The sequence below is a fragment of the Petaurus breviceps genome, unplaced genomic scaffold (genome assembly GCF_028583685.1).
Source record: "Petaurus breviceps papuanus isolate PSGF00001 unplaced genomic scaffold, PetGlider_PUasm1.0 118, whole genome shotgun sequence".
Classification (NCBI taxonomy): Eukaryota; Metazoa; Chordata; class Mammalia; order Diprotodontia; family Petauridae; genus Petaurus; species Petaurus breviceps.
In genome coordinates this window covers 13,612,523-13,635,887 of record NW_027185616.1, presented here as the reverse complement: position 1 = coordinate 13,635,887, position 23,365 = coordinate 13,612,523, and the positions used below count along the sequence as shown (strand labels likewise).

General features: G+C 39.8%; 1 protein-coding gene across 1 annotated transcript in view; it reads right to left on the bottom strand.

Moving 5' to 3' along the window:
* Positions 1-14,899, bottom strand: part of BMERB1 (bMERB domain containing 1) — a 140,282-nt gene extending 125,383 nt beyond the window's left edge. Inside the window, exon 1 of the mRNA XM_069086460.1 lies at positions 14,650-14,899. Within this exon, the coding sequence (XP_068942561.1) occupies positions 14,650-14,755 (106 nt within the window). The 5' untranslated portion in view covers positions 14,756-14,899. The remainder of the gene's footprint in view (positions 1-14,649) is intronic.
* Between the last annotated feature and the right edge of the window lie 8,466 nt (positions 14,900-23,365).

The following is a 23,365-nucleotide window of genomic DNA, read 5'->3' as shown; positions in this document are numbered from 1 at the left end:
GGCAACTCTGTTACTCTACCTGCAGAACCTTTCAGCTAGGGAACAAGAGTGGGGCCAGTACCTGTCTACTGGAGTCCAAACCAGGTAAGCCCTGCAGTTGTGTTTCTCAGAATAAAATCAGGATCCAGAACCTACAAAGCTCAAACAAGAAAGGCAACAATCATTCCCTGCCCTAAATAAGAGCTAGAACAAACTGAAAATTTGCAATTTCCTAGCCTGAGGTGTCCCTGATATCCATGAAGAACACAGCTCTCAATTTCCTGGATAATGTCCCAGATAATGCAGACCAGTACATGTAGAATTCCAATGTTCCCTCCAGAAGTGCCCAGAGCCTGATTCTAACAAAGTTTCAATTCAGAAAAAAGGAAGTGATAATAAAAGCTATTATGGAGAGAGGCCCAAATCTAGAAGAAAAGAATAACTCAAATTCCTACAAGCAAAACCTAAAAAACAAAAAAACTCAACTTGACTTCAAGGTCAACTAGAATTTCTGGAAGAAAGCAAGACATTTTTTGTAGACTTAAAAAGTATATTAAAAATAAAATGAGAATTCTAGAGGAAAAAAATAAAAAAAGAAATGAGAGTGCTACAAGCAGAGGTGAGGTGTTAAATATACATCCTAACAAAATAAGTAGAAATACAACAAAACAGATAATCTTAGTATGTGGCTTTCAAGATCAACACATGGCTCAGATGAATGCTTTTGTAGGGTTTAGTGGCCCACATTTCTAATTGAGTCTGACACCATTATGCTAAAAGACAGACTTGAGAAAAGAATTAACAGCTCAGTATAAGGGGAACAAAACTTTACTTAAGTACTAGACTCCTTAAAAAGTAGTATGGACCAAACAGAAATTAATGACTCTATGAAACAACAAGAAATATTAAAACAAAGTTAAAAGACTGAAAAACAAGATGGGCTTCAAGGAACCTTAGGGATAATCTAGTCCAACCACTTTATTTTATAAATATGGAAACCGAGATCCATACTTGGCCAAAGTCAAATAGCAAAAATGGGACAAAAAAGCCCCAAAGTCTGCTGACTCCCTATCTATTCCTTTTTTCACCATGCCATAGAACTTAGTATTTATCATAACATTTTCCCTATTGCCACTATCTTTTCCCCAAATTCCACTCAGCATTCTTTTTCCAGAGCATTCTTTTTTTTTGTTTTTTGGGTTTTTCAACTTAGTAATATTTTATTTTTTCTAATTACATGTAAAGATAGTTTTCAACATTCATTTTTATAAGATTTAGTTCCAAATTTTTTCTCCATCCTCCCTTCCTTTTTCCTTCCCCAAGTCAGCAAGTAATCTGACATAGGTTGTACATGTGCAATCATATTAAACATATTTTTACATTAATCATGTTGTGAAAGAAGAATCAGGACAAAAGAAAAAATCATGAGAAAGAAAAAAACAAAAAAGTGAAAATAGTATGCTTTGATTTGTATTCAGACTCCATAGTTCTTTCTCTGGATATGGACAGCATTTTCTATCACAGAGCATTCTTAAAACACAATTTCCTTCATGTCACTCCTCCAATCAAAAACTTACAACGCCTCCCTATTGACTACTACATCAGATTCAAACTCCTTTGCCATGTCTTCAAAATCCTTGATAATTTAATTGAACCCTGTTCATTAGGTCAGCTGTCTTCTCACTATCTCACCCACATGCTAATGCTATTTAACCCCCGTGAATGCCCATTTTCCTTTTTGCCTTTTCATGGAGCCAAATCCTATCCATCCTTCAAAGCTCAATTCAAGTTCTGATCCATAATTTTTTTTTTTTTAAGCAATCGGGGTTAAGTAACTTGCTCGAGGTTACACGGCCAGGTGTTTCTGGGTGGGTGCTAAGTGTCTGAGCCCAGGATTCGATCTCCAGGTCTTCTCAACACTGGAGCCGGTGCTCTTACTCTCTGTGCTACCTGGCCGCCCCTGATCCATAATTTTTTTAACTACCTCAGGTCATGCAATTTTGCACCTAATTTTCTATTGTTTATGTAACTGTTTTGTTCCCCCAAATGGATCTCAAGCTTTCTGAGGTTGAAGATAATTATATTTCTTTTGGTTTCCCCCAGAATTCCTAAAAATAGTGAGGTGATAGTGGTTATTCAATAAATAATTGCTGAATGTCTGATCAATTATATGGTAGAGTAAAAGAGAGGATTTTACAAATCTATATCTTCATTTCCATTCTCATGGGGTCTTACTTCCCTGGACTATTACAATAACCCATTTTCTCCTCTTTTTAATCATTCAATCCATTCAAACATTTATTTAGGCACAAATTGCATGCAATACACTGTATCAAGTAATGGAGGAGATAGTTTATTTAACACATGTGCCCTATCCTCATAGAGCTTATAATCAAGTAGGTAACTATGACACATATTAAAAAAAATACATTGGGGTGGCTAGGTGGCACAGTGAATAGAGCACTGGCCCTTGAGTCAGGAGGACCCGAGTTCAAATCTGGCCTCAGACACTTGACACTTACTAGCCATGTTGGGCAAGTCACTTAACCCCAATTGCCCTGCCCTACCCCCTCCAAAAAAGTAAAAAAAACAAAAAACCCAAACATGCAAAACAAAATGTGAGACTTAACAAAGAAAACTTCATGGAGGAGATGATCATCATCCTATACATCATTTCTAAATTAATCTTCCCAAAATACACCTTTGATCGTGCCATTCCTCCACTCAAAAACCTTCAGTGCCTGCTTTTTACTTACTGAATAAACTCTAAATTCATCATGTTGTCATTCAAAGCCTTCTGAACGACCTGGACCTGATCTACATTTTCTGTCTTATTGCAGCTGACTATCTTCTGGCGTGCCCTCTACTTCTCTTGTTTTCCAGCCACTGCTGGAAATATGCTCTTTACATGCCATATATCACACGTGGAATGCCTCCTCTGCCATCCCCAACTATCCAAAACCTCTTATGATAAGCCCTTCAGGGTCTGGCTCAAATGTACCTCCTCAGCATCGTCTCTCTATATGGAGACGTGATCGTTTCCTGTTCCTCTTCTGAACTCCCATTTATCACTTTGTCTTTTCTCATACTTTATGAATCACTAATTTCATCAGTGTGGGGCATTCCCTCCTATAGTACAAATTGCAACTCTCCCATATCTTCCGTTCCTGTGGGATTCTTGTCTATATCTTCCTAAAACCCCTCCACCTGGGGTCCACTCATCATGTAGGGTTCTTCAGTTGGATCTCATGAAATTGTACAGGTGCCAAGAGACATCCCATATATCAGTTATTCTTTACTCTTGCCCTACCTGCTTTCCCAGAAAATCAGTTAGTGTGTATTAAGCTCCTACTATGTGCCAGTCACTGTGCTTAAGTGCTGAATCACATATCACTATCTTTTCTGACTTTTCCCACACAATTCTTTGTCAGCAATGTACTGCATCCTATGCACTCCTATCATGGGCCTCTCCAGTGACCCTTTGGTGACTTAACTTTAATTCTTCAGAGACTTAGGTAGTCCAAGCAGTCATGCAGTGTCACCTGAAGAATATTGGTATTAAAAAGGTGAATCTTTGTCTCAGTAAAAAAAAAAAAAATTAGGAAGGGGCAGCTAGGTGGTGCAGTGAATAGAGCACTGACCCTGGAGTCAGGAGGACCTGAGTTCAAATATGACCTCAGACACTTAACACAAAAACTAGCCATGTGACCTTGAGCAAGTTACTTAACCCTAACTGCCCTCCAAAAGAGCAAAAAAAAAAAATTAGGATCATGAAAAACACAGGGCAGTTTCCCTAAGTTAATTCATCCCATTCTCCCCTATTCAATCTTGGACCTAGTTCATTGCCCATCTACAGTGTCCATACAAGATCATATGTACTGGTGGACCTACTTCTGTGGGTTTACCTGAGTAGATAGTTAGCCCAAAGGCTTTTGGAAGATTATGGATTTCATTTAGGAAGATCTGCAATGTTCCTGGGTTTGATGTATTCAGGACAATGTCATTTGCAAACAGGAATATTTGAAAGACTTCATCATCTATAAGGAACCCCTCTTACATTTTAACTCTACACTGGACATCTTCAGTGGTAGTGGCAAACACTTTAATGAGCAAAGTTCTCCCTCTTCAATGCCTAAGTTGATACTAAACGTAAGAGGTCATGAAGTTAAGTTATCACTGTTGTATCTCTCAGGGAATCTTGTATGATTCTGACATTCATGGTCAACATTTTGTTGGAGAAGATCTTTTGGGTTCATGTTTTGCTGTGGGATGATGTCCAAATGTTATGGCTTCACTTTTCTAAGGTTTACTGTGAAAATCTTTCCAGATCTTTTCCATTTTGGTCTGTTCATTGACCTCCTTTCAATTTCATCCTTAAATACCCATGGGATGGTCTGGCTTTCTCTCACCAAGTTTTCTGAAACTTGTTTTAGCCTTAAATGTTTTATGAAGCAGTATTGCTAAAAACCTTCCACTGCCTTCCCCCTTAAGATATTAAAAATAAATTTATATTCTAAACCAGGAGTTGGAAAACTATGACCCAAGGTTCAAATGCAACCTGCTTCCTTGTTTTTTGTAGCCTGCAAAGTAAAAATGGTTTTGTGAGGTGTTTTTTACACTTTTAAATATTGTATTTAAAAGTATTTGTAAAACTTGCAGGCTAAGAATGGTTTTTATATTTTATCATAAGGCGTTTCAAAATGTAACAACATTCTTAACTCGGGGCTGTACAGAAACAGGCAGCGGGAAGATTTGACCCATGGACTGTAGTTTGCCAATCCCGTTCTAAACCCTGTTGCTTATCATTTCTTTTTCTCTCCATTTGGCAAAGAGATCAAATGTTTGCTGACTCAGATCTTCAGCCCTCTCACTGGGACAACTAATTTACAGCAGTTAAACTTAGTTAGGAAAATGGTGGTAGTCCATGTCAATATCTCTTCTTTTATCTATTGCCCATTTTCTGCATCAACTACTTATTTAAATTTGCCAGACTGAAGATATCTCAAATGTCTCTCACATGATTTCATTTTTCATTTTTTCCCCTGATTTGATAGTGATTATAAGCTCTGCACTATTAAGTTAGCAGACTGATTGTACATAGACAGCTAATCTGCAAATGACTCTCATAGCAATAGTGGTTGTTTTCTACAAGTTAAATATAAGCTCACTTTTTATGTTACTTGGTGTTCCACAAGTCTGGTATTTTCAAACTCTCCTCTATAATAAATTCTTCACTGAACTCCAGGCTTGGAGTTTCTGAGTATACAATCTTTTAGTCTTTCTTGTTTATAACTTTTTTTTCCTTGTCTACCTCTATGCCTTCCTTTGCATAAAAGTAATCAGACTACATGTCAATTTAATTTAGAGGGTCTTATCAAGGAGATAGAATTTATGTGTTTCTCCTTTCTCTGCAACAGATGTTGGCACATAAACTGCAATTAACTTCATGATAGTTTTTTTTGTAATTATTTATCATGAGCACTGCAATTCCAGGTGACCAGGTGTCCTGTGACACCTGTGATATTTCTTGTTACCTTCAGATATACAATAAAACCAATTTGCCAACTCCTTTATTTGTCTCTCCAAAGGCACCTGAGAGCCAACAGCCTCCCATCTAACTGCAACTTTCTTTTGTCCTCTTTTTCACCCAGAATGTCAAGATTCTATGATTTAGTCCCTCTGGTTATAGTATATCCAACTGGTCACTGGTCAAGCATATTCGCGCAAGAATGACAACTACTAAGCTCATATTTATAGACGGTTTAAAACTATGTTTCTTAACACTCTTACCCTTCTCTATCATTCTGTCACTAGACTCATTGTTTTGGTTCTGACAGCTCAGAGTCAGCGTAAATAGCAATTGTTTCTGTTTTGGTAAGAAAACCTGAGGGTCTTCCCCTCCCAGATTGATTTTTGTTTACTTCCCCTCCCAGATTGATTTTTTTTTTTACTTCCCCTCCCAGATTTATTTTTTTTTTTTGACTAGGTGAAAGAGGCCATTCTCTGCCTCATTTTTACATAGCCTTAATCACTGAATGGGTATTGACTTAGACAAACTGAGACCTTAAAAAGGTCAAGATCTCCCATTGCATCAAAGGCCATCTGCAGTGGTGCTGATCGATACCCAGATGGCTCTGGAGGAGAGAATGAGGCTGATGACTTTGCACAGCCCTGCCTCACTTAAATCCAATTCACTTACAAGTCATGGCATTACCTTCCTCATGTCATGGTCCTGTTCGAGAACGAAGGACAAACAGCAAAACAGTCACTGCAAACTCAGGAAGGGGCTGCATAGGACTGGAAGCCATTTTGTATTCTCCTTTGTTTCACAGGTTGCCAAGGCCAATGCATTTATCACTAAGAGGCCAACATCTCAGCGATGAGCCACACTGTCCTTAGTCAGGCTGGTCCTTGAAAAGTCAACATAGTCTGTTGCTAGGACACTACTCAAAGCCTTTCCAGCATGGTAGAACCTGCAAAGCTTATACTCTCCTGGCAGAGTCTTCAGGAACCTAAGATCACCTCCAAACTACAATAAGACAGTCGAGCAAGACTTTGTGATGTTGTACAGTGGGAAAGCACAGGCTCTGGAGTTAGAGGACCTGGGTTCAAATTCTACTGTTTACTATTTTTGTTACTATTTGTAAAATCGTAAGCAAGTTACTTAACCTTAGTATAAGAAGGTTTTAGTTTCCTTATCTGTAAAATGAGGTTATTGGCCTGACTGGTCTTTGGGGTCCCTTCCAACTCTAGATTTATAACCCTATGATACATCATATTGTAACTACTTATAGAAATTAACTATTCCTTGACTGAAAACTCTTTTAGGGCAGGATATATCTCTTATTTCTTTTTTTTTCCCTAGGGTTTTGTACATATTAGGCACTTTAAATATTTTGTTGAATAAATGAATTTTCATTTGGGAAATAAGATTGAAATGACCCATAAGACCATAAAATACTTGGTCAGTGAACCTCATTGACAATGTTCTCTCTTTATAACTTTTTTTTCTTTTTGGAGGGGGAAAGGCAGAGCAATTGGGGTTAAGTGACTTTCCCAAGGTCACACAGCTAGTAAGTGTGTCACATGTCTGAGGTCAAATTTGAACTCAGGTCCTTCTGACTCCAGGGCCGATGCTCTATTCACTGCATCACCTAGCCACCCCTCTTTACAACTTTTTCCTCTTTTCTACGGGAGGTTCAAATTTTTCCCTTTAAGAGAAATGTGTCTGTCTTCTGCTGAGAGGCAGTGGGGTGGTTCAATGGATAGAAGGAATGAAGAAGACTTAAGTTCAAATCTAGCCTCAGACCCTTACTAGTTGTCTGACAACTAGTTGTGTGACCCTGGAGGAATCATTTAACCAGAGCTTGGCTCAATTTCTTCATCTATAAAATGGGAATGATAATGGCATTTACCCACCAGGGTTTCTATGAGGATCAAATGAGAACACTTGGAAAGTGCTTAGCATAGTGACTAGAACATCGAAGGCATTTAATAAATGCCTGTTTCTTTCCTTACTTCTGCAGCTAGATTTATTCTGATGCTTTTCTTCTCTCACTCTAACTTATGGCAATTTAACTTTGAGTTAGACAAGTGAAGATCTCAGGTTTACGACAGACCACCTAAGACAGGCAAGATTAATAAATCAGACAATGATATTCATCCATAAGAATCAAGAGGGAGAAACCAACTTTGCAAATCCATATCCATATTTTAAGAATGAATGAAGAGGTGGCTAGGTGGCACAGTGAATAGAGCACCGACCCTGGAGTCAGGAGGACCTGAGTTCAAATCTGACCTCAGACACTCAACATAAAGCTAGCTGTGTGACCTTACACAAGTCACTTAACCCCAATTGCCCTACCTTCCCCCCTCCAAAAAATAAAAAAATGAATGAAAAAGCATTTTCAAAACACTGTGCTAAGCCCTGAGAATGAAAATAAAAATAATAATAGCTAACATATAGAATGCTTTAAGATTTGCAAAGAAAGGGGTGGCTAGGTGGCGCAGTGAATAGAGCACCGGCCCTGGAGTCAGGAGGACCTGAGTTCAAATTCAGCCTCAAACACTTGACACACTTACTACCCATGTGACTTAGGGCAAGTCAGCCCCAATTGCCCTCCAAAAAGAAAAAAAAAAGATTTGCAAAGATTATTCCTGCTTGCAAAGAGATCACATTACAATGGCATAACATATATAGGATCAGTTGCAAGTCAGATGGAAAAGTCCAGTAGTCAGAGTATAGCAGCAAAACAGATGGCAATGCATTTATCTTTAGTGACATTTACATCCTGTGGTATATGTAACTATCTGACAGTGCCAAAGACTGGTGTTAAGAACTTTCTTTTCTGGATCTTCAGTAGCTATGGCTTCTGAAGAGGTCAGGGCTTGCTAGGTGCATTTACACAGGGATTGCTCCCCTACACCAAGGAGGGTTGGGCAGGGTCAGTGGTCCGGGCAGCTGTGCTTTTCCTGGGCTCTTTGGTTTACCTGCCCATTGCTGGCAGTTGGTCTGCAGTTTGTGGTTAAAAAGATGTCAGTCCCTTCTCCATAACAACCCTTCTACTATGGTTACAGGGGCTGGACTCAAATCAGGGTTAGTGGGTTAGTGATACTGCTATTCACAGGGCTCTTGGGTGCAGGGTCCTGGGATATCTCCAAGTCTTTTTTTTTTCTTTTTTCTATTAATTTTATGTTTATTTTTAGTTTACAACGTTCGTTTCCACAAGATTTTGAGTTACAAATTTTCTCCCACCTTTCCCCTACTTGCCACCCCAGAACAGCAACTCCACTGAATACCCCTCCCCCAATCTGCTCTCTTCTATATCCTCCCCCATTCCCCCTCCAACTTTCCAGTAGGGCAGGATGGATCTCCATACCCCAGTGCCTGTATATCTTATTTCCCAGTGCATGTAAAAATAATAATAATAATTTTTTAAACTTTTGATTTTAAAACTTTGAATTGCAAATTCTTTTCCTTCTTCCCTCTTTACCCACCTTTACTGGGAAGATAAGCAATTCAATATAGGTTGTACATGTGTAGTTATGCAAGATATTTCCATAGTGGATATATTGTGATAGACTAACTATATTTTCCTCCATCCTCTCCCGCCCCCTGCACCCCCACGATATCTCTGAGTCTTAAGGGAGGTAGTTGAAAGGGCACATGTCTGTGTCTCCTTATGATTCCTTGCTGTTTCAGCTAGCTTGGCCCACCTGCTTGCTTCCCTTATTTATATGTTTATACTGTACTTAGAATAATTGAGGGGGGTTTTCATATTATATTACAGTGGCCTTTTTTTTTGGCTTGCCCATCCCATGACCCCTGAATATAGGGGAAACATGTCTAAAAATAATTTATTATCTGGAATAAACAAGCTACCTGGAAGTCACTAAAATACAAACACATATTCTTGGATTTTGGCCCCTTGATGTCTCAGGTGAACTCTGCAAGAAAGTATATTCAGAGTGGAGATGACTGAGAAGGGAGAATAGAAGTTGGATATTCTTGCACATAGTTGGTACTGAATATGTCTGTTGAATTTAATTGACCTTCCTCTTTGGCTTCCTATGAACCTCCATCACATTGAGACTACTATTATCTACTTTTTTGTTTGACTGTTAATAAATAGCCAAAAGCCTTTTGGGGTCTTTTGGGGCAGTGTTTTGGACGAGGATAAAATAAAAGAGATTCTCTGTCTATGCCAAGCTTCAAGCTGTCAGACCTATTCTACCAGCAGACAGTATAACTGAGTAAAAAAGACAGATGTTGTTTTCTGTGACATGAGAACCAATAGATATGGATTTCATCCAAGAGGAAAAAGTCAGAGCAGATAATCTGCAGACTCTAGGGCAATAAAAACTCTCCCTTTTCCTGGAACCAAGGTAGAACAATGTAGTAGGTAGAACAAAGGACTTGGAGTCAGGAAGACTAGAGTTCAAATCCAGCCTGAGGTACTTACTAGATCATATGACCCTGGGCAAGTCACTTACTCTTCCTCAGTCTCAGTTTCCTCACCTATAAAACAGGGATAATAATAGCCCTTACCTTATAGGGTTATTGTGAAGATTAAATGTGATAATCTATATATAGCATTTTGGAAATATATAAACCTTTGAGTCTCACTTTCAGCTAGAAGTCTTCCCTAGTCCTCTTAGACTTAGAGCCTCCTCTGAGATGACCCCCAAATTATTCTGTCAATATCTTGTTTGTACATTGTTTGCAGGTTATCTCCACTATTAGACTGTGAGCTCCTTGAGGGAGCTCAAAAAACTGTCTTTTGCCTCTTTTGGTAACCCCAATGTTTATTAGCACAGTATCTGGAACATAGTAGATGCTTATTCATTCTTTATTGACTGCCTAACTAAAGAGCTCTATTTTATAATTCAGTCATTTCAGTCATGCCTGACTCTTCACAGCCCCCATTTGGGTTTTCTTGGTAAAGATATTGGATTAGTTTGCCACTTCCTTTTCCAGCTCATTTTACTGGCAAGGAACTAAGGCAAACAGGGTTAAGTGACTTGCCCAGGATCACCCAGCTAGTAAGTGTCTGAGGCCAGATTTGAACTCATGAAGATGAGTCTTCCTGTGTCTAACCCCAGTGCTCTATCTACTGTACCACCTTGAAGGTTCTATAAATGCCCACTATTATGATCCTTTGCAAATTATGTTTGGAGATCAGGAATGAGAGCAAGTGATTGTTTTTCTCCACCAGTTAATGAATGAGAATAAAACCCTAAGATCATTAAATAATTTGGTTACAGATTAAAATGTCTCCCTATTTATTAGACTTGCTGTTTAAAGTTACAGTCACACAAAGAAGTAAATAATGGTGTGTTTATTCTGTTTCTTAATTCAGCAAATATTTTACTACATGCAAGGTACTGGGCTAGATTCTATAGATACGAAAAAAAATAAAACATTCGATTCACATTCATCTTTTTCGTATCTCTACAATTATGTCCCCACAATAATTTGCATAATGTAGGTCGCCATTCTGGTAATGGTGTATAGAATCAAGTTTCTTATATCTAAGTTCCTCCCTTTACCCATCTGTCTCTATAGCCTTGCCTCATTCTTTACATCCTGGGATCAAAGAATTTAATACATGAAAGGGGACTAAGATACCACCAAATCCAACCCCCTTATTTTACAGGTGAAAAACTGAGGACTATGGAGATGAAATGATATATCTAAGGTCATGCTATTGATAAGAACCAAGCATGTCCTAGAGTCAGCTCAAACCACCCCTGGAGAGTAGATTACCTAATTTTCAGTGTGGGAATTTACACCTCAGAAATCAGCAAACACTGCCAATTAGGGCTTGTTTTATTATTTTGCTGATTGTCTGCACTTAAGAAAATGATAGTGGAAGTGTTTATAATGCACATTAAGCTTAAAAGTATGTCATATGTACAATCCTTCCCTCCCCCTTGTTAAATATTTATTACACCACAGCTGGTAAGAACCCAGGTCCTATGACACGAAATCTGGAGCTATTTCCACCGTAACCATGAAGCTGAGAAAGTCTTTAATGAATGGTTCAAAGATTCAACTAACCTTCTTAATAAACTTGTGTGACATTTGCCTCACACACCCAAGAGTAACTAAACCAAGCTAAACCTCTGTAGAAAATCTATTTTTAAAAACCCTAGGTGTATATTTGGATCTTTCCATCTTTACTATTTTGATAAACCTGAAATATTGTTCAGTTTGAGTCTAGATGTATTTCCTTGATTGGTGTCAGCAATTTACCAGTCATTCCACAAACTTGGACCTTTAAACAAGAATCATGTTCTCCTTTGCTTGCAGGAAAATTTTTTGCATGAGCCTTCTGCATTATTCTTGTCCTTTGCACACAGCATGCTCTTTCCCACCTCCATGCTTTCTCTGATGCTTTTCCACCCACCTGGAATGCCCTTCCCCCTCCTCTCCTTCTATCTAAATTCTATCCACCCTTAAAAGCCCAGTTCAAATCCAAAATGAGATGAGTCTCATTAACAGGGGAAAGTGATTAGAAGGTCAGGATTTTTTAAAAACCAAAGCATTTTTCCCGTGAAACACTTTCCACAGATTCAAAGCAATTTTCTATTAGGAAAGTAGGGTTATTATTCCAGTTATATAGAAGAAGAGACTGAAATATGTAGAAGCTGTGACTTGAAAATCTGGTTTAAAATCTTCAAATACTGTTCTGCTCTGAATAATTAGATATTCAGCTTCTCATTATTACTATTATTTTTTCTTAGCTAAAGACATTTAATAAGAGATTTTTATACAATCCTACCTCACCCCTCAAAAAAAAATCAGTTCTCTGTTCTTTTTCTCTTTTATGTTATCTTTTAATTAAGCACATGCTTAGTGTTTAACAAAATAAATTTAAATATGTAGAGAATTCCATCAGCAGAGAGCTCTCTCTCCTGTTAAAAGGCAAATGAATCACTACCTTGGGTCTATATTTCCATCACATTATGCAAATTTTTAAAAGTACCTCAACATCAAATGTCAGATCCTTCCATCAACTTGGTGTTTTTATTTTTGGAAACCGATAGTAACAATAGTAACACTCATCATACTGTATTCATCTATATAAATCATTTCATAGATGTTATATATGATGTTAGAGATATAGGCATGTGGGATGGAGTCCCCAAAGAGCTTCTTATTGTTACTTTTCTCTCAAATAGCTCTTATAACAGACTATATAGCACAACAGTGTGAAACCTCAAAAGATAAAACTTACAACTAGCAAACTAACATTCCAAAGCTTGTCTTAAATCAATTTCTTAAGAAGATTCCAAATTTGAGTTAAAAATAATCCCAACCTTGGATTTTAAGATAACTGTAAAAAACAGACCAGAGTCCATGGGCAGAGTTCTAAAAAGCATGAGAATAGGTTTTGGTTACTGCAAGAAACACATATAAAGGAATCTATCTAAAAAGCTCTAAACAGCTTATAGTCTGTGACCTAAAAGATTAAGAAGTTCACAGGACAAGAAAAGGCTACATAAGGTGAGAGGAGTGAAGACCAACAGTTCAATATTACTCTAGAGTGTTACTGTGCAAAAGAAAAAAAGCAGGTCATTTCTACAGATGCTATTAAAAGTTTGATCTAAATTAACATCAGCTTACCAGGTCCAAAACAATGTCTATTGATTGGGCCATAACATGGTAAGCTCCAGAAGCAGCCACAGCTTCCCCATGCTTGTGAAATTAATGAACATATCCTGGGAGTCTTTTCAGTCTAGTTTGAAGAAATAAGTGATACATTCAGTCCTGATCCCATAACATCCACTGCAACAAAACTGTCACAGCAGAAATATTAAGTGGGAAGGAGAGTTTGACATTTGAATATTGGAAAGATGGAAGGGGGGGAAGAGAAAGAGTTAAGATAGTAGAGAACCTTGTGCTATACTGTAAAACACTTCAGCAGTCCAAACATGGATTAATCTGTAGTCCCTATTCAAGCTGAATATACCTGAATCGGAACACATCTGTGCCATTCTAAGACTTTCTAAATTTCAATGATTGGAGAAGGGAAGAACGTGAAAACAAACAATTCGCTACTGGACAGAGAGGATGCAAAGAGCACATACATTGGGAATGAAAGTTGCCCAAGTCAACCATAATAAAAATTAAACCAAGTATGTCATGTGTCTATGGAACCCCCATTTCTATCCCCAGTAGCTTGGAAATATATATATATGTATATATATATATATATATATATATATATATATATATATATTCCTGCTTTATGGCTGATTCTGAGAACGGTTAGAGCAAAGACAGGAATTTACAGGCTGAATGAGAAAGGGAGATGGCCTTTTACAACATCTGGTGAACAGCTGCATTAAGGCAAGCAAGGTGAAAGGCACTTGGAGTCTCCCTAGGTTTTTGCAAGGAGGATTAGGGTCCCTGTTGCCCTCAGGAGGCACCCTCCTGTCTTTGGACTCTGGGGGCAGAAGTCAACTGTTGCATCCTTTAAAAAAAATCCTTCATCTTTGGAAAGATGTTCTTTGCACTGAAGATCTTAGAGATTTAGCAAACAGAGTCCATCTGTTATACAATGACAGCATATACAAACCAAAACCTTTAGTTGAGCCAAGTGTCACCTCTTCCCACCCCCAGATAGATGAAGTAGGCATGGGTGCCTGGAAAGAAAGAAGGAATGCCGAGAATTTCACATGCACCCTCAACCAAGAAAACTGATCATGGACAACTGCCTCTTTTAGGAATGTAGGGTCCACTTGTTCTCATAGCATCGGGGTGGAAGAATCATCCTTCACCCCTAGTCTCTCCTCCTGTCTGCCTGCAATTGAGGAAGGGAGCCCATTTCAAGGACCATCAGAAAGCGACAGGACCAGGATTTCGAAAGCCCAAACCAGAGCCCAGGAATTGGTGTTCCCTCTCCATTTCCCGTTGGGCTCTTTTCGCAAAGTCCCCTGGACAGAGGACACATAGGTTGAGAACCCAGAGGGAATGACGTGCCGGTCCCCCTTTGTTAGAAGCCTGAGCCCGCGCGGCGCTGCGCATCGCCCCCCTCAGCTAAAAGCACCGCTGCGGGGGCGCCTTCTTCAGCCGGGCAGGGAACGGTCTCTAGCTTTTACCGCGCTTAAGCAACCACCAGCGTGGTTGCAGGGCTGCTCCACTATGCCCGCCCGGGTACTCACTTCTCCCCAGTCCTTCTGCTTTCCACTCGGTCTCCTCCACGGCCCCATAGCGCCTCAGCGGCTTTTCAGCCTCCAGGTGGGCGGACAAGGATTGCTTTAACTCCATTGCCGGTTCCACTGGCGGGTCGATGGGTCTCCTTTACTCCATCCCCCCAGCGGGCTGCAAGGAGGGAGGTGGCTCCAGCCAGCAGCGTTTTAAGGGGCTGGGCGCCCGTGACGCTACTGCATCTCTTCCGCCGACAGAGTCGGGGAGCGCCCGACTGGTACCCAGGAAGGGGAGGGATGCAGAGCACATGCGCAGTAGTGACTCGGAAAAGGTCTGGGGGCTGGGATGTAAGAAGAGGGCTGGGAAATAACTCTGAGAACAACAGTAACAAAAACAGAACAGTCAAGGGAAAGTGAGCAAGACACTTATCCCATGCTGTATCTGCTTCGGATGTCTTGAAGAAAGGTTAAAAGTGTCAGGGGTTTGGATGTATTTTATATATGGTCTGTGAGTGATATATACATCATCGGTAAGCAGGCTGACCAGCTTTGTGTGGGATTCGTGAGCATGTCTGTGGACGATGTATCCATCTTAGAGTGAATAATGCAAATGTGTCAGTGTTGATGTATGGACAAGGGTTTGGGGGAGGGTTCCTCTTCTGCGACCTTGCATTTGTATACTTCTGCATTGTTTGAATCTTTATGCATAACAGTGAAGCAGTGATATCTGTATGTATATAAACTAAAGGGAAAGATAAGGATATCATATCTCCAGAAACAATAAAAATAATTGGAAAGGCCACTAGCTCCCTTTTGTCCCAAAATCTATGATCCTAAGAACTTACAAAAATGTTAAGTAATGAATTACTTTCCAGAAATCTTTAATAACATTGTCAGTCACAAAATACAATAACTTTAAGAAGCTAAAGCACATACATTTAGCAAAATTAACATCTGGATTGTATCTGGTGTTTTGTATCCAGTGGGCCTATTCTTTAGTGAGTAATTATTTTGCAATGTGCTAGGGAAATAATCTAATTTTGGAATCTTTGTAAAAGACAAGATTTCAACCCTGCAGCAAAACGGGAAACATCTGTCCATTTGCACTGTTTCAGGGTGTCAATAAGGCAATTTAAATTACTCTGAAAAAGTTCCGGAGTGACTTTCTACCCTTGGACTCACATCCTGGCTTAGTGCCTTGCTTCTCTTGAGAATGCCAATGACTCAGAAGAGATACAAGATAAAAGACCAGGTCAACAGAAGTATATATTCCCAACAATAGATGATTCTTAACCATATAATGTTTTCATTCTTATCTTCCGAAAATTTACTGACTTGTTTTCTTAGCTAAGAGAGGAAACCTGATAAACTGAAAATATACATAAGAATATACATCTATGATATAATGTGTATAAAATATAATGGCTTGTTAGGATTGTATTTATATTTCTATACATGATGATGAAGAAAATAAATCATCCCTTTCCTCCGTGTATCTTTAATAGTTTCTTCATATCTTCCTACAAATAGGTTGAGATCTCCTAATCTTAAAAAAAACACCTTTGCTTAATACTTGTCCCCAATCCAACTCCCAACATTCTATCGCTCTCCTACCCATACACTGCTAAATTTCCTTTAAAAAGAAGCTGACGTTAGTGTCTGTACTTCCTTACCCCTTTGTTATCTAGTTTCCATCTCCCTTACTCTACTCAAACTACTTTTTCAAGATAATAATCACCAAATGACCAAACCTGATGGTCTCTTTTTTCATTATTATCCTCCTTGACTGCTACACAATATTGGCAATACTGTTACATGTCCTATGTGATATCACTCTTCTCTTCCCTGGTTTTTGGAACACCACACTTGCCTGATTCTCCCACCTCTCTAGTCATTCCTTTTTCTGTCTCTGTCACTGGCTCCATGTTTTTATCTTTTAAGGTAAGTATTCCCCTATGGACCCTGACTTTTTTAGGTAGGTATTCTTCTAAGGCTCTGCCCTGGGACCTCTACTTTTCTTCCTCTATACTATCTCCCTTAGAAATCTAAATTACTTTTATGACTTTGAGTATCACCTCTGTGCAAGTCACTTATAAATTTCTATCTCTGGCTCTGACCCAAGCTCCAAACCAGTACTTCCAGCTCTACCTAGAAGTTCCATTGGTACCTCAAATTCAATATGACTCCCCTTAAACCTCTTCCTCCTGCTGCTTCATTATTTCTTTCTGTGGCACCACCATTTGCCCCATCTCTCACATTAGAAATTTTAGTCTTCTCTTTGACTCTCCACCCCTCTCTCATATCTCATTTTCAATTATCATTATTTTTATCCTACCTTCATAATATTTCTGCTCACCCCTCCCCATGAAACAAAGTTGGTTGTTTTTTTAAGATTGATAAAATATTGTTAAACTCCCCAAAAGCAAGGATCAAAAGGAATTCAAAGTGTCCTGTATTGCCCTGGGCACAAAAAAAAGACCATAGTTTGATGGGAGAAGGTATAGTAAATAGAAGCTTGAGGATGGTTTCCTCTGAGGCAGGGGTTTGGGGGAACTATTAGGGATCCCCTGAAAGGAAGACTTGGGTGGCTCCATTCATGGTAGGGTGGGGAACAGAAAGGAAAAACAGATAGTTCTTCTCAAAGTTCAAACTCCTTTGCCTGGGCATTCAAAGCCCTACACAATGTGATACCCTAACTTTCCAGTCTTTTCTCTTGCTACTACCTTCATTTACTCTAGCCTTCAGCCAAACCATGTTATTCTCCATTCCTCATTCATGTCCTGCAGTTTCCCATCTTTTGTGCCTAGGTTCACACTGTTTCTGAATCACTGCTAAACTTCTTTTAAAACTTGTCCTCCTTGACTGCTAAGCGGCAGTTGACAGTGCTGATGGTGCTTCGCTTTTGGTTAGTCTTTTTCCTCCTGGGCTTTGGAATTCCCACACTTTCCTATTCCTACCACCATAACTATGCCTCTACCTCCTTCACCACCTTTCTCTACCTGCTTAAATTCCTACCCAAAGCACAACTTGAATACTATGGCCTCCATGGAGCCTTCCCTATAATGACCTTCCCCCACCCGAACAGCCATTTGGAACTCATGTCAATCTGTCTATATCTCTCTTAGCATGTATTATTTTGTACTATGATTATTTCATGAGTATATTATAAGAAGGCAGCTAGGTGGCTCAACAGACAGGGGGCTGGGCCTGGAGGCAGGAAGACCTGAGTACAATTGGCCTCAGACATTTATGATTATACTGTGTGACACCCCACCCCAGCCCCTTTGGGCAAGTCACTTAACCTCTGCTTGCCTTAATCCACTAGAGAAGGAAATGGGAAACCACTCCAGTATCTTTGCCAAGAAAACTCTGTGGGCAGTATGGTCTACAGGGTCATGAAGAGTTAGACAAGAGCTAGTCTAACAAGAGCTAGACTCAAGCATTAGTGTAGGCAGAGTCAAGATGGTGGGGTAGAAACAGCACCTCTGCGTGTCTCAGGCTTCCACCTTCCCCAATCCATGCAAAAGAGGACTCTGAACAAACTTTGGAACTACAGAAGCCACAAAATGACACAGAGAAGCTAACCTCCTGCTGAGGACAGCCCAGCAAGCTGGCAGGAATCAGCCAGCACAGCACTCTGGAAGCCAAGCCCAGCCTCACACCAAGGCTTTAGCCCCAGGGTGGGCTTGACCAGCCTCCATTTAAAGGGACTCCAGATCACCAGCAGTTGTGGCCAGAATTATCAACACATAGATGCGAAGGACAAAGTGAGAGGTCAGTGCAGTATGGACTTTGGGACCCAGTAGTTCACAGTGCCTCGGCTTTTGCCCCCTGGGCGAGAAGCCCCTGAGGAGTCATGTACTCAGTTGCCCCCACCTGGCAGCTTCAGCTCCTGGCCTGCAGAGTGTAGGGGGACCACATGACCAGTCTGAGGGGTAATCGCTCTTGCTTTAACCTGCTTGGATCTGGATTGTGGTCTACGGTAGAGGTCCTGGGGTGTGTGACCAGCTTGCCAGAGCACGTGGAGGCTTCAGCAAGGGCACCCAACTAATACCTCTGGCAGCTGAGAGAACCCCAGCATTTGGGATGGAAGCTCCCCTGTCTGGTGGCAGAGTCCTACTGTGGCAAAAAGCCCAGGGGTCAAGTGACTGAGTGACAACATGACCAGGCAAAGAAAACAAAGCAAACAGAAGAATCCAACATTAGACTCCTATTTTGGGGACAAAAAGGATCAAAATATGGAACAGGAAGAAGACAGTGAAGTCAGAACTCCTGCACCAAAAGCTTCCAAGAAAAATACGAGCTGGTTACAGGCCACAGAGGACCTTAAGAAGCAGATAAGAGAAGTGGAGGAAAAATTGGGAAGAGAAATGAGAACAATGCAAGAAAATTACAAATTGAGAATCAACAGCCTGACTGAGGAAAATAACACCTTAAAAAATAGACTAACTCAAATGACAAAAGAGTCTCAAAAAGGCAATGAGGAGGAGAATGCCTTAAAAAGCCAAATTTGCCAGATCTCAAAAGCTCACTGAGGAGAATCATTCCTTCAGAATTAGATTGGAGCAAATGGAAGCTAATGACTTTATGGGAAATCAAGATGCTATTAAACAGATCCAAACAAATGAAAGAATAGAAGGCAATGTAAAATATCTCATGGAAAAAACCACTGACCTGGAAAATAGATCCAGGAGAGATAATTTAAAAATTATTGGACTACATGAAAGCCATGATCAAAGAAAGAACCTAGAAATCATCCTCCAAGAAATTCTCAAGGAAAATTGCCCTGATATTTTAGAACCAGAAGGCAAAATAGAGGTTGAAAGAATACACCTATCACCTCCTGAAAAAGATCCCCAAAAGAGAACTCTTAGGAATATTATAGTCAGGTTCCGGAATTCCCAGATCAAGGAGAGAATATTACAAGCAGCCAGGAAGAAACAATTTGAATATTGTGGAAACACAATCAGGATAACCCAGGATCTGGCAGCTTCTACACTGAGGGATCAAAGGGCCTGGAATATGATATTCCAGAGGGCAAAGGAGCTGGGATTAAAACCAAGAATCACCTACCCAGCAAAACTGAGTATCATGTTTCAGGGGGAAATATGGTTATTCAGTGGAATAGAGGACTTTCAAGCATTCTTGATGAAAAAACCAGAGTCGAATAGAAAATTTGACATTCAGATTCAAGAAGCAAGAGAAACTTGAGAAGGTAAACAGGTAAAAGAAATCATAAGCCACTTATCAAAGTTGAACTATTAACATTCCTATATGGAAAAACAATAATTGTAACTGATGAAACTTTTCTCTGTATGAAAATAGCTAAAGGGAATAGAAATATCTATGTATATCGGAGGGTATATGGGTATATGAATACATATGTGAATGTGTATATATATGCTTACAGGTATACATAGATAGAGGGCACAGGACCACTTTAATAGGAAGGGATGATACTTAAAAGGTGAAATTAAGAGGTGAGAGAGGAATATAATGAGAGGAGATGAAGAGAGACAGAATGGGGTAAACTATCTCATATAGAAGAGGCAAGGGAAAATGGTTACAGTGGAGGGGAAGAATAGGAAGGCAAAAGGGAATGGGCCAAACTTATTCTCACTGAATTTGGCTCAGGGAGGGAATGAAATACACACTAAATAGGGTATCTCACCCTACAAGAGAGTAGGGAGGAAGGGGATAAGAGGGGGGATGATGGAAGGGAGGGCATGCTGGGGGGAGGGAAGTTGGAAGCACCCACTTTTGAAAAGGGATGGGATCAAAGTAGAGAATAGAACAAGTGGGTGGTGGAATAGGAGAGAGGGAAATATAGTCAGTCTTTTACAATATATCTACTATGGTAATGCTTTACATTAGCTACACATGTACAACCTATACTGAACTGCTTATCTTCCCAGTAAGGGTGGGTGACAAGGGAGGAAGGGAATAAATCTAGAATTCAAAGTTTTAAAATGAAATGTTTCAAATTACATATATATGTGTGTGTATATATATTCTATTATTAATACTATTTTACATGTAATTGGGAAATAAGATATACAGGCACTGGGGCATAGAGATCCACCAAGCCCTACTGGAAAAGTCGAAGGGGGTATGGGAGAAGATATGGGAGAGAGCAGATTGGAGGAGGGGATATCCTGCGGGACTGCTATTTTTGGGCGGTGGGTAGGGGAAAATGAATGATGTAAATCAGAAGTTAACAAAGCATTTGAAAAAAAAAAGTTAGTCTAACAAGAATTAGACTGGACAACTAAACAACAACAATTAACAATGTATTATAGTCCCCGTAGAGTAAGCTCTATTCAAGGGATAAGCTCTATATGTCTTATTTAAATTGTATGTTCTTCAACATGTAGCATAGTATACAGTGAGCCTTTAATTACTGTTTGTTGCATTGAATCGAAATGTTCCAGTTGCTTATGATATACTCATGAAGCATTCTACAAAGAAATCTACTTCTTTTCAAGATGTATCATTTTTCTGTTCTAAGTCACAGAATTGTGGGGATTGATATGCGTGCCAATTGTTCAGCCCTTAGTATTGTCACAAATTTGCCCCCAACATCTCCTGGAACCTAAAGCTATTTCTTTTCTTGGAAAACACACTATCTGTTTGACTGATCTCTTTCCATCTTTGCAGGGGCTAGGAAAATCAGAACAAATCCAAGTGAAGACATTATTATCTATTAGAAATGAACAGACACAATGACCAATCTGCTGCTAGCCCCACAGCTCTCGCTGAGAACACTCTAGACCCTCTCCAGCTTCTAGCTGGCAATCTAGTCATTTCCCCAAGGAGGCATTTTCCTATACGTTGTGATTATTATCACAGCAGGCACAGAAAAAAGGGGAAAAACATCTATCTGTGTTCTAATGAACAATCTGATGGAGAAAACAAAAATCTTTTAATGGCCAGAAGTGATAAGAAGTGCTACTTCCAGGAAAGAAGACTTTTGAATTATTACTTGAATGGAGGCAGGGAGTATAATGGTGAGGGAGCTGGTCTTAAAGACGAGGACTAGGGGTTGAAGTCCCAATTCTGACACATTTTATCTGTGTGATCTGGGCAAGTTACTCAACCTCTAAGTGCTCTAGGCAATTCTTTGAAACTAGAAATTACAGAAAAGATGCTGACCTGTATGGGTAGAGGGAGTTTTCTTACCTGGCAGTTCTCTATGCCAAGAAAATCACAGATCTCATAATTATTCTCAATCACTTGAATGAAGGAGGAAAATTCCTAAATTCTGGAAGGAAAAAGCAGTATCGCCCTCAGACCCTAGCAAGTGGAGGCTGCAAATCCCACCTCAGAAAATTCCAAGCTCTCAAGATTTTCCCCCACAAAAGAGTGGGTGGAGATAAATAAGAATGGGGGCGTAACCCGGGACCTCCTGGGACAATTTGAAAAGATCAGAAGAAAAATCCCAGAAAAGGTTTGGTCCCAGTGAAGAGTAAACACCTCCAGGCTAGGTTCTGTTTGACCAGGGAAGCAACTAGCCTCTTAAACAAATGGCAAACCCTGGGGTTGGTTGGTTTGAGAGATTGCCTCAGCCCCAGCCACCACATGTTTACCCCTGGGATAGTGAGGGGAGTTGGGTGTCTAAGCCCAGGAAGATCAAGGGAACCTTGGCTGACCAGGAATGTCAGAACCAACTGTGCTGCTAAGAGCAGCAGAGGCAAACCTGAGCCCGGTGAGTGCTGAAGCAGTGAAGCCCCTGGCTGTGGGCACTTACTGGAGGTTGGAGGTTTGTCTTTGGTTTCAGGATAAAGGGAAGAACTGAAGATCTGAGGCAAGAGACACCATTTCCCATACCTCAGGGTTAGAGGTGATTATAAATAATTCAGCTATCATCACAAAAAATGCACAGGCAAAGGAGAAAGAATCCAACCATAGAAACCTATTATGGGAATTGAGGTGACTGGGGTTCATCTTCAGAGGAGGATATTGAAGTAAAGAAACCCCCAAAGAGTAACGTCAAATGGTCACCTACCCAAAAAGAATTTATAGACGATCTTAAAAAAAAAAAAAAACTTTAAAAATCAAATGACAGGGGGCGGCTAGGTGGTGCAGTGAATAGAGCACCGGCCCTGGAGTCAGGAGGACCTGAGTTCAAATCCGGCCTCAGACACTTAACACAAAAACTAGCTGTGTGACCTTGGGCAAGTCACTTGACCCCAATTGCCCTGCCTTCTCCCCTCCAAAAAGCCAAAAAAAAAAAAATCAACCAACTGAAAAAGAAGATCCAGAATCTTAAGGAAGAAAATGGCATCTTGAAAATTAGAAATGGGTAAAGTGAAGCCAGTGAAATTATAAGAGATCATAAACAAAATATGAATAATGAAAAAATAGAAGAGAAAGTGAAATATAAGAAAAACAACAGTTTTTGGAGAATAAATCAAGAAGAGAAAACATTAAAATAATTGGACTAACTGAAAGTTATGATTAAAAAAAAGGAATCTTGATACAATAGAAGTAGGGGGTATAATCTGAAAGGAGGAAGAATAGCTCAATCCCCTCCTTTGCCACTAACTGCTCTACTTGGTTTCAATTCTGTTATCATCATTATGGGCGGCCAGGTGTTACAGTGGATAGAGTGCCAGGCTGTAATGGGAATGGGAATTTGAAGATCTTCCCTGCCCCTGAACAGACCTGGGGGAAGTTTGAAGACAGTCCTTTAATTTGAAAGTAAACTCTGCCCCCAATAGCCTGAATGTAG